Source organism: Eutrema salsugineum, unplaced genomic scaffold (assembly GCF_000478725.1).
Source record: "Eutrema salsugineum unplaced genomic scaffold, Eutsalg1_0 scaffold_9, whole genome shotgun sequence".
In the NCBI taxonomy this organism is placed as follows: domain Eukaryota; kingdom Viridiplantae; phylum Streptophyta; class Magnoliopsida; order Brassicales; family Brassicaceae; genus Eutrema; species Eutrema salsugineum.
The window spans coordinates 9,782,405-9,795,091 of NW_006256342.1; the positions used below are offsets into that span (position 1 = coordinate 9,782,405).

Here is a 12,687-nt window from a genome sequence, read left to right on the forward strand (position 1 = left end):
TAATCTTCCAGATCTATTTAAAAAAAAAAATAGAAAGAAACTCTATTAAAAAAAAAAACAAAAATTAGTCAAAAAAAGAAAAAAAAAGATCTGTGAACTCAAATTCTTTTCTTTCTATCTTCTCGTTTTCTTCTTCATACTCGCTTGATTTTCTGATTTGGTTTTGGATCTACATCGGTCTCGATTTAGTTCCTTTAGAACCGAAGAAAGTCTCTTGTGTGTGTGAAAATATTAAGAGTGCTGAGTGAAACACTGAGTGAAACACCAAGTGAGGAATTTTAATACTAACGTGTTTGTTCTTTTTACGAGGTACCAATTTTTATGTCATCGGGTCCTTATTCAGACTCAGGTGGAGAGTGGAACTACTACACCTTTCATGACGGGAACCACATTCGTTGGATCAATCCGGAAGAAATGGATGCCAAGCTCAACCAAATCACCGAACTGATGGAACGTATGAACCAGCGAATGGATCGGCTGGAGATGCAGCCACGGCAATCCGATGGAGAACGAAGTAATGGCCGAATCCGTGACGAGCCAGACCATCTAAGGAGAGACCGCAAGCAAGAGGAAGTCCTAGACAATCCCTTTTACGCAGACGGCCACACATCTGGAGGAAGCCGTACTAGACCGCGATATCATCGAGGCGTTCGTCGTGATTGGGCAGAACGACGCGAGCCAAACCACGGGTCCGACCGCGGTCGAGAGGATCAACACCATGGACGATACCCTGCGGCCCGAAACTGTGAACCAGCTGATCTATATCAGGAGCCGTACCGCAGACAAGAACGGTGTGAACCAGATGCATCTCGAGGCCGACCTGATAACAACCTTGGCGGGCTGAAGTTGCGAATACCGCCCTTTTACGGGAAGAACGATCCTGACGCTTACCTGGAGTGAGAGAAAAAGATTGAAACCGTGTTTGGTTGCCAGAATTTTACAGAGAGAAAGAAGATCAATCTGGCAGCTACAGAGTTCCACGGCTATGTTGTAGATTGGTGGGATCAGATCGTCACCAACCGGAGACAGAACGGGGATCGACCCATTGAGACATGGGACGAGATGGTGGGTCTAATGCGACGACGGTTTGTTCCAAGCTATTATAACCGGGAACTACACAACAAACTTCGGCGATTGACCCAGAGCACTAAAAACATTGAGGATTACTACCAGGAGATGAAGCGGCTGATGCTCAAGGCTGACGTGGAAGAACCGGAAGATGCTACTATGGCGCGGTTCCTCAGTGGTATGAACCGAGACGTGCAGGATCGTATGGAGATGGAGACCTATCGGAGTTTATCCAATATGTACCATAAGGCCATACTTGTAGAACAGCAGTTAAGGAGGAAGAACACTGTCCGGTATGGATCCAGCTCACGGCCCAACGACAAACCGAGTTATTCTTCCCGATCCGATGCCAAGCCTAAGACCGAATCTAAGCCGACTTCATCCACAGCCGATTACAAAGGCAAGACCGAGGCTACACCAGTCAGGAACAGAGACATTGAGTGCTTCAAGTGCATAGGTAAGGGGCACTATGCTAACAAGTGTTCGAACCAGCGGGCCATGCTACTTCTTGATTCCGGAGAGATCATCATCGACGATGAAGAGGACACCAGACCGGTCTATGATGGCGAGGAGGAACACGCAGATGAGGGTGAGTTGCTTGTTTCCAGGCGTGTTCTTATTTCCCAGGAGCCGGTTAGAGACGATGAGCAGCGGGAGAACTTGTTCCATACCTGATGCTTGGTCATGGATAAGGTTTGCAGTTTGGTGATCGATGGTGGAAGTTGTACCAATGTAGCAAGCCAAACCATGGTTGAGAAGCTGGTCCTAGAGACCATGAAACACCCCCAGCCTTACAGTTTGTGATGACTGAACAATCAAAGGCAACTCAAGGTGACTAAGCAGGTATCAGTTCCTTTTTCCATTGGCCGCTATGAAGACAAAGTTCTGTGCGACGTGTTACCTATGGAAGCCGGCCATATTTTGCTTGGTAGACCGTGGCAGTTTGATCACAAGACGGTCCATGATGGCTACACTAACAAGCACACATTTGAGCATAAAGGCCGGAAGATCACACTTGCTCCTTTGTCACCGCGGAAAGTCTACCTTGATCAGCTCAAACTTGAGCAAAACAGCAAAGGTAAAAACGTTCTGAGTGACCCCTCAAACACTACCTCCACTAAAAATGAGAGTGAGGAAATGAGAAAAACCCAGCAAATGGCCTTTGAGAGTAAACCCGGGAGGTCAAACACTTCTTTATTTGTGAGGCCGAGTGAGATCAAACATGCTATGCTTTTAAGACAGCCTTTTGTCTTATTTGTTTTTAAAGAAGGTTTGGCTAGCACTACTGACCCTAAGCTGGCCCTTCCGAGCAGCATTTCTTCTGTCTTGCAGGACTTTGCCGATGTATTTCCGGAGGACGACCCACGCGGCTTACCCCCGATCCGAGGGATCAAACATCAGATCGATTTCATGCTTGGTGCCTCACTGCCAAACCGTCCTGCTTACCGAACCAATCCGGTGGAGGCTAAGGAGCTGCAACGGCAAGTCGACGAGCTTATGGCCAAGGGTTATATCCGGGAGAGTATGACCCCATGTGCTGTACCCGTGTTGCTGGTGCCAAAAAAGGATAGAACCTGGAGGATGTGCGTGGATTGCAGAGCCATCAACAACATAACAGTTAAGTACCGCCATCCCATTCCGAGGTTACATGATATGCTAGACGAGTTGCATGGGTCTTGCATATTTTCTAAGATTGATTTGAAAAGTGGATATCACCAAATCCGGATGAAGGAAGGTGATGAATGGAAAACGGCTTTCAAAACTAAGCACGGTCTTTATGAGTGGCTAGTCATGTCCTTTGGTCTTACCAATGCACCTAGTACTTTTATGCGTCTGATGAACTATGTTCTTAGGTCTTTTATAGGTGTTTTCGTTGTAGTTTACTTCGATGAAATTTTAATTTATAGCAAGACCTTAGAGGAACACGTTTTGCATTTGAGAAAGGTGTTAGATGTGCTTAGGCAAGAATGGCTGTTTGGAAATTTCAAGAAATGCTCTTTTTGTACGGATAACGTTGTCTTTATAGGCTTTGCTGTGAGCTCGCAGGACATTCAGGTCGATGAAGAAAAGATCAAGGCCATTCGGGATTGGCCGAGTCCAAAGACGGTTGGAGAAGTCAGGAGCTTTCACAGATTGGCTGGGTTCTATCGACGGTTGTCCGAGATTTCAGTACCATAGCCGCACCATTGACCGAGGTCATCAAAAAGGATGTGGGCTTCAAGTGGGAACAGGCTCAGGAGGACGCCTTCCATCTTCTAAAACACAAGCTTACTCACGCACCCTTACTTGTCTTACCAGATTTCTTTAAAACCTTTGAAATTGAATATGATGCATCTAGTGTAGGTATCGGGGCTGTGCTGATGCAGGAGAAGAAACCAGTCGCGTTCTTTAGTGAAAAACTGGGTGGAGCCACTCTTAACTACCCAACCTATGACAAGGAGCTCTACGCCTTGGTCTGTGCACTCCAAACTTGGCAACATTACCTCTGGCCGAAGGAGTTCATGATTCACACAGACCACCAGTCTCTCAAGCATCTTAAGGACCAGCAGAAGCTGAATAAGAGGCATGCCCGGTGGGTGGAATTCATAGAGACATTTCCGTATGTTATCCAATACAAGCAAGGCAAGGAAAACGTCGTGGCCGATGCTTTATCCCGGAGATACACACTGATCTCTATCCTGGACGCCAAGGTCCTTGGTTTCGAACTGATTAAGAAAGCTTATGCTTCTGATCCAGATTTCCAGGAAGTTTACGAATCCTGTCTTAAGTTTGCTTCGGGAATATATTTTCGGAATGATGATATCTGTTTTATGAGAATCGCCTTTGCATACCTAACGTTTCTCTTCGTGATTTACTTGTTGGGGAGGCTCATGGAGGCGGTCTTATGGGACATTTTGGAGTAACTAAGACTCTGGCCGTGGTACAGGAACACTTTTTTCTGGCCACACATAAAACGAGATGTGGAACGGATCTGCAGTCGGTGCACGGCCTGTAAGTACGCTAAGTCCAAAAGCTAAAACCAAGGTTTGTACTCTCCTTTACCCATTCCTATTGTACCTTGGACCGACATATCGATGGACTTTGTGTTAGGTCTGCCTAGGACTAGACGTGGTAGGGACTCGATCTTTGTTGTGGTAGATAGGTTTTCGAAAATGGCACATTTTATACCATGCCATAAGACCGACGATGCATCAAATGTTGCTGATTTTTTCTTTAGGGAAGTTGTGCGTTTGCATGGAATGCATAGGACCATAGTCTCGGATAGAGATACAAAGTTCCTTAGCTATTTCTGGAAGACCCTCTGGTCTAAATTAGGAACCAAGCTTTGTTTCTCTATGACTTGTCACCCACAGTCCAACGGTCAAACCGAGGTGGTCAATAGGACCTTGTCTAGTCTTTTGAGGTCTGTGATTAAGAAGAACATTAGGACTTGGGAAGATTGTTTACCCCATGTCGAGTTTTCTTACAATCATGCTGTGCATTCTAGTACTTTGTATTCACCATTTCAGCTTGTATATGGTTTTAATCCGCTTACTCCTTTGGATCTCACTCCTTTACCTTTGAGTGAACGTGTAAGTATGGATGGCAAAAAGAGAGCTGAGTTGGTTAAGCAGATGCATAAGAAAGCCAAGATGAACATCGAGCATAAGACGGAGCTGTACCGAAAGTATGCCAACAAAAATCGGACTGAGAAGGAGCGATTTCCGGAAGAGAGAAAATCCAAGTTGCTGCCAAAAGTGGACGGTCCCTTCACCATTTTGGAGAAGATCAATGACAACGCTTACAAAATTGATCTCCAATGTAAGTATGCTGTTAGTTCCAGTCGGGGGGGGGGGGGGGGAAGAAGGGAACATGGAACCAGAGGCTGAACCACGGGTCAAAGATCAAGTCATGGAGCAGGAACCGGACGCGGCTTTGGTCATTCCGGACGGGCCAATGACGAGATCACGCACCAGGAGGTTGGCCAGAGCCGTTCAGAAGATACTTACCGAGCTCAGGAACCAGAACATGGAACCAGCAACAACAGAAGCCATGACCCTTCTCACGTACCAGGGTACTTACTGACTTCAGTCTGGTATAGTTTTTGGTACTCTTTTTCCTTACATCTGGGTTTGTCCCAATGAGTTAACCGGATGGGTTTTAATGAGGTCAAAAGCTATACCACCACACGGCCGCAGTTCAGTACGTGCTTGGTTCACGGGTCAGAAGCTCAAGGGGCATTTTCGCTGAAGCAGCTCAAGGGTCAGTCAAAGCTAGGTGAAGAGTCAGTCCAAGTTTTTAGTCAAAATCATTTATTTTCTATGTAATTTCCTATGCATGACCCTTGGTCTAATCCGCCCTTATATAAAGGGATGAACCCTTCTCATTTTCGGTCATTCACTTTTCTTTATAAAATTTTGAGACTTTTCTCCTTTGTTCTTTTGAGAACTTTGTTGATTCTCAGGTGGTTAGCCTAGAATTATTTTCGGTTTATCAAGTTCAATCCATAGAACTTGATGCATCCTTCGTCTGTAAAGTTTAAAGTTTTCGTTTGTCGGAATCGGGGCTTAGGGATTTTCGAGAACCTAGTTCTCACGTTTTAACATTTTCTTACCGACGAGTTCTTTTTATCTTTGTTTCACCCCTTGTTTCAAACTATTCTTCGTGAGGTTAGGCCTAAGGATTTTCGGAAGTCTTCTCTCACGCTTTAGCATCTGCTCCAAGAGTCGTTTGGAGTCAAGAATTTATCAACCTTCGGTCCAAGTGTGTGAAGCCCTTAATAAGATCGTATCATTTATTTAGTAGATCTGAGTGTTTCTTGAATTATATTTGTCCATAATCCAAAAATGGAACAGAGGAAACAGCATGACACGTAAAGTAATTAACTTTCTATGTAGAACTAGTCTGCTCCATGGAAGTTTGCTTCGGGTAAGCAACTCAAATATTACTTATACTTTATGCGTTTGTTAGTGGCAATCAAAAACAAACTAAACTTCTTCATGCTTTGTGTTTTTCCCTTTTACTTGTATAGTTCATAGATCTGATAAGTGACACAAAGTGGTAAATGAAAAAAAGAGAACAGTAAATAGTACCAAAAATACTTAAAGAAGAAAAAAATAATGATACAAAAAGTTGAAAATATCGTTTTTGGTACGCTAGTTCTTACTGTATTTGTGATTGTAACTACTGAATTGATAGAGTCCACAGTATGAAATCAGTAAATTACCAATTAAACATTTGTACCGCACTGTGTTCTCTCATTACTGAAAACTACTCATTTTATATATAAATATAACTGAGATTTTTTTTACCGAAATCTAAATTAATTTTTTAATTTTTAGATATATAAAAAAATTAAATATTTTAGTTATTTGATGACAGTGACTAACAATAATTGGAATCAAGGCCGACTAAAAGCCACTCCAACCAGACAGCAAAACACTAAATTTGGTGTTAAAATTACTCCAACCGAATGGTATATGAGACGCTATATTTTTGTTTTTGCCGTTTCATGAACAGTATCACACCATATTTGGTATAACACTCTTCATCACACTAAATATTAAAATATTATTATTTTTAGTTGTTCTATTATATAATATAATTAGTTTGTTGTTTATTCATTGATTAAATATGTAGCTAAAAAAAATATGACATTGATATTTTTGTATAAATCATTTTAATGATACAAAAATTTATTTGTAACATAATATTTTTTCCCTCAAATAAGAATATTTTAAATATATATATACTTTTATTTTATTATTAATTACAAAGAACACTCATTATTTCTAAATTTATAAATTATACACAAATATTTACTTGTTAGTTTTGATTTTTGGCTTTATGGATATGTTCTACTAAATGTTTTAATGGTTTTATAGAAAAACTTTAATATACCACACTATCTCTTTGTGTTAACTTTATTTTTTTTAAATATAATTTTAATTACATAATTTAAATATTTGTTTGTTAGTTTTGACTTTTGGCTTTATGGATATGTTAAACTAAATGTTTTAATAGTTTTAAAGAAGTATTTAATATACCAAACTATCTCTTTGTCTTAATTTTATTTTTTATTAAAATATAATTTTGATTACATAATTTAAATATTTGCTTGTTAGTTTTGATTTTTGGTTTTATGGATATGTTGTACTAAATGTTTTAGTAGTTTTATAGAAGAATTTTGATATAACATGTTTTGGTATAAAACCTTATAAGAAATTTTATAAACTTTTATAAGAAATCTTATAAATCTTTATAAATAGTTATTGATCAATACTTAAAAAAAAGAAAATTTAAATATAATAATATAACAATAAAGAATATTCTTTTTAGTGTGAAATATAATGTTATGGTTGGAGATAGAAAAAAAAGTAGAACACTATAACATCAAATTTGGTGTTATTTTTACACTAAATTTACCGTTTAGGTTGGAGATGAAAACCTAAACGGATCAGTATAGGTGTACAACCTTCTAAAAATAAAAATCGGCTATGTTTATAAATCGGTTTCTTTTCATTTTACCATATATTTTGCAACCTTCTTAAACTCAAAACCTACTTTGATTGATAACACATAGAAATACTAGAATTTCGATTCATCCAAACCTCTCTCCAACACTAAAAGCATATGGTATTCAACTGAGAAAAAACAGTTGGACGGTGTCGCAATTATTTACTTGACTCAATATGAGTCATGACTATATGCCTTCTAAACGTAGATTCTTCAGAAAAGTCAATTCACCGCAGTAAGATTTGGTGTTCAAAATTCATAATAAGAAAATTTAGTTTAGTTTTTTATTTTATTTTTTAAGCTATGAAAAATTAGTTTTTAAATCAGGAAACTTTGGAATATAAATATAAATAAAAAAGCCATAGTTCAGATTTTGTCTATATATTTAATAAAAGACATAGTTCAGATTTTATTTATATTTTTAATTACATACATGCAGAAGTCCTAATGACCTTAGGATATGATCTATAGCCTGACTCGCAATAACACACGCCACGCTAAATTAAAAGTTTGATACGAGCCGTGTGAACTAACTATGATTTATTATGACCACTAAAGTATGAAAATTATGTTCCTTTCTAGCAAATTTAAGCCGTTAATCATTCAAAAAAAAAATTAAGCCGTAAAATAGAATGAAAATAGCGTAGAAGATAATAAACGAATAATTGGCACGACGTTAAGCGTAACTTTACATGGAATGATAGGGAGAAAAGTAGATTTCACGTCAATTATTTATATTTTTTTCCTTTTTATTTGCTTTGCTTTAGTGATAATTCACATTAACTGGTAATACACACCATGTGAGAAATGTTCAAAAAGGAACAGAGTAGGACAAGCTCGAAAGATAATTGTTTACCTGTCATTTGTCTTGTCGCACTTTCTAATTGTATTTTGAGAACTCTATTATTATTTTATTAAAAACACTTATCATCTAATTAGTCACTGTTATATTACCAAAATTAGTTTAGTAATAGACTAATAGAATAAGTCAAGGTAATACGTCTTGTGCGCAAAATTGAAAATTCAATCAAAATGATCTTTTCAATTTAAAACGTCAGTCTCGTAATTGTCTTTGTCCTACAATTACATTGCCACCAAATGTAGTAGATGTAATGCAGGACAACTCGTTAATATTTTATTTCTATTTTACTTATTTAATTTTTATAATTCAACCACTAATTACAACAATAGATTATTCAAGTGAACGAATCAATTTAGAATCATTGATTGAAAACTGCGAACGACACGGCCGGTTGAAACCTGATCCACAAATTGTCCCAAACAATTAATATTTTGAACCAATCTATAAAAATTATTAATGCCTTCGGGGGGAGACCAATCAATTTGATTTCTCGTTTGAATAATGTAGATCGGTTCAAATTTCTTAGTTAAGAAAATCAATGAAATTGGATAAAAATAAGAAACAAATACTCCCTCCAGATTTATTTAGTTGTCGTTTTAAGGTTATGCACACAGATTAAGAAAATATTAATTGTATTAGTTTTTCAATATAAAAACATCATTAATTATTTATTTAAACACAATTTAACTAATAATAAAACAAATTGCATAATAAAAATAATTATAAAAATTAAAAAACTAATAAATGTTACATTAAAAACTGAAAACGACAATTAATTTAAAATAAACAAAATTTTCTAAAACGACAACTAATAAAAAACGGAGGGAGTAATAATTTGTAACAAACTACAAAATAATGATTATATATATATAATTTAGATAACAAATAAATTTTTGTGTTCTTCATCTTCAATGATGATAAGAAAATACGAATAAATTTAGGTTACTTCTTTTTTTATGTGGGTAGCTTTGCATCATCCATGTATTACTCCAATTATTAATTTTCAATCGCTCTCAGTGCAAAAAGTATGTAAATAAAAAAGTATTAACAGAAAATATCGAATTGTTTTTCCTTTCTCTAAAGTACTGTCTAATCAGTGACAAAAAAATACATAAGATAGACGTTTAAAAAAAATACACAAGAAAAAAATAAAAAAATTTATGTGATGCTCAACCCTAAAATACTAATGCAGGTGATATGTATCTGAAATTAGCAGCCTCTTAAATTAAAAAAAAATCTAGATTTAAACATTGATAAAGACAAACTAACATATCAAACAAAAAACAATTACACCACAACAATCTAAATCAAATAAAATAAAAAAGACTGAAAGAAGGTTGGCAATAGGACCCACAAAACACACTGTCAGAAAATCTTCAGAGTTTCAGAGAAGAAGAAGAAGAAAGAAAAAGAAGAATCAAACAGTAGTAAATCCCAGGAATATTATATTTTCTTACCAAATCAAAAAACCTATCTCTTCTTATTCTTGTCTCTTCCATTTCCAGAGAATATAGATCCTAAACCAAACATATTCCCAGAAGGGACCATGTTTATAACCGGACTCACTCTAATCCCTCCTCCATGGCTTCCATAACTGTAACCTCCGTAATTTTTCTTCAATGGCGGTTTCTGAAAGCTACTGTTACTCGATGTAGAAGAAGAAGATGATGATGATGATAAAGACGACGATTGTTGTAGCTTTATATGCTCTGTTGTGTGTTTCCTCGAGCTCTGTTTCGGTTTACTCGACGTAGAACCGGTCGAATTACTCCGGTTTAGTAACGGTAACGGACATAGACTCCGTCCGTAACTACTTCCACAGTTTAAACTGCTGCTTCTCTTAAACCCCCAAAACGACTTCGTATTGGGTTTCTCCTCCGTTACGGAGACGTCATCGTCTTCTTCAACCGGTTTCCTCTGTTTCCTAAAATCCGGTTTAGTCGGTTCGGTTGGACCGGTATCGGGACCTTTCTGACCCGGATTGCGTTTCTCGGGCGGTGGCGATTCGGGTTTCTTCTTCTTCTTGATTTCTGTTGGCAAGATTTGTCCGTTACGGAAGAGTTCGTCGGCGGACCAAGAGCCTTGGTCGAAGCTTTCGGCGGAGTTTACGCCGCCGGGAATGCAGAAATCGAAATCGATGCTTGAATTGAGACTGGACGGTTTCGAATTCGACGATCGTAAGGGACGTTTCTCGATCGGAATTGCATCGGATTGACAAAAGTCACGAGAAAATGAGATTCTTGGACTCATATTAGAATTTTCCGATAGAAGATCCACCGCCATTATAGCAAAACGAACAATTTCCGAATTCTGAGAGAAAAGGAAGAGACTTTCTTGAATATTGATAGAAAGATAGAGAGACGTGGAGAGATATTTGGGGAAGAAGGTGAAGGTGGAACGATAGGAAGGGTTAGAATTTAATTTATATTTTTTACAAGTGAATTAAATTTAAATAAGTGTTTTGATTTTGATTTAATAAAATGGAAAATAAATAAAAAGAATTTTCGGGTGAAAGAAATTGAAAAAGTGAAAGGGAAGGAATAAATAAAGAAATGCTAATAGAAGAGGGGACAGAGAAGCGTGTCTCTTGCTACATATTCACATGCATGGGCCAAAAAAGGATATATGTTGGTTCTTCACTTTGTACAATTTTATTTTCTATGGTATAATTTTATTTGATGTATATCTTTTGAAAATTCTTTTAAGAGAGGCTATTTGGATCATTGATCTGGGAAGATATGGAATTTTTTATAAAATCCACTCTTATTGGATGTCCAATATTTCAAAAAGATAATGCATTTCGGAAATCTCTTCATGTTATAGGATATACCATGTCAAATTATTTTACAATAATATACAATCTACCATTATTATTTTGAAAGTTTATAAACTAACAAAAAAAAATCTAGGGTTATTGAATCATTTCTAACTGTAAATAAAGAGTCTGAAATTTTTCAAAGATTTGAATATATGTACTTATAGTTATATACTCAACCCCTTGAAAATCTCTAGAAAAACTGACTTTTTTGGAGATTTTTAGAAATAATATTTCAAATTTATCATTTTTTGTTGACTGAATTAGGTTTACTGGGTACTATAGATGGGAGATATAGGTTTTTCCGACTCTGATACAATGAAATATATTTTGAGACTAAATTTTCTTTGAGTATATATAGCTTCAAAATAAGAATGATCAACTGAAGATACCTTGAACAAATGAATGAAAAAATGTAGTATGTATTTATTTTTTATGATTCTCGATGTTAACAATGATTTTGCTAAGTCTTTTGCGTATGGGGAAGATGCTTCTTTCATCGATCCTTCTGCTTTTATAGCATTCCAAAACTAATTTCTCCGGTCATTACAAGAATTAAATTCGTATTAATTCTTTCGATTTAACCGTTCCCCTTTTTTATTCTTCGGGCTTTGAACAATTCTTGCTTTGCGAGGTAATCATCTTCTTTGTTTCTTTTGGTATTTTTTTTTTTTATTAGTCCACTGAATTTGGATGATTTACTTTAATTTATTTGTGTATTGTTCTCTCTAGGCTGTCATGGATCAGGTTCATAGTGAAATCCAACACTAAAAACAACGATATGATCGAAATTTTGAGAGCAGGTAGAAGAATCTCTAATAATTTCAAATATAAAATAATCCACCAAAACTTTAACCTGGTTTGTAGCAAATAAGTTTAGAGTGAGATTAATTCTCTAATTGTGTGAGTTCACCACAGCCAAAAAAAACAAAAAAAAGAGCTACATCCCCGTTATGAACTTTTTTTCCTTCAGCAAAGGGGAATCAAATAAAAACGACTAACTTTTACAAAAAGAAAAATACGGTTAATACAAACACTACAAGAAAACATTACATATTCCTACCAGATATTTCATCAGAAAATCGTAGGAAACCGGCTTTTCCTATCAATTTCCTACCAAATATTTTTGTAGGTTCTATGCCGTCAGAAATTTTCAAAGGTAGAAAAATCGTAGGAAATTTCCTACGAAAATTTTGGTAGAAAAATTTTGGCGGTAGGATATTCGTAAGGAAAATACCTACCAAATTACTTCCATCTTTCTACGAAATATTCCTATCATTTTCCTACCACTTGAGATTTTGTAAAAAATAAAATTAATTTTATAAATTAAAAAAATTAAATTAATTTCAGAAATTAAATTTAAACTAAAAGATGAATTAACTATTAATTCGATTATTAATATATATATATATATATAAACAAATTAATTAAAAGAGAGATGAAAATC

At 36.4% G+C, this 12,687-nt stretch overlaps 1 protein-coding gene across 1 annotated transcript; it reads right to left on the bottom strand.

Moving 5' to 3' along the window:
- Positions 1 to 9,650: 9,650 nt before the first annotated feature.
- On the bottom strand, positions 9,651 to 10,850 carry LOC18008997. The gene has a single exon (XM_024156641.1). The coding sequence runs from the start codon at positions 10,706 to 10,708 to the stop codon at positions 9,896 to 9,898; it is 813 nt and encodes a 270-aa protein (XP_024012409.1). The 5' UTR covers positions 10,709 to 10,850; the 3' UTR covers positions 9,651 to 9,895.
- Between the last annotated feature and the right edge of the window lie 1,837 nt (positions 10,851 to 12,687).

Excerpts from the sequence above, each read along its gene's own strand:
- LOC18008997 (XM_024156641.1), bottom strand. The coding sequence starts at position 10,708 with ATGGCGGTGGATCTTCTATCGGAAAATTCTAATATGAGTCCAAGAATC.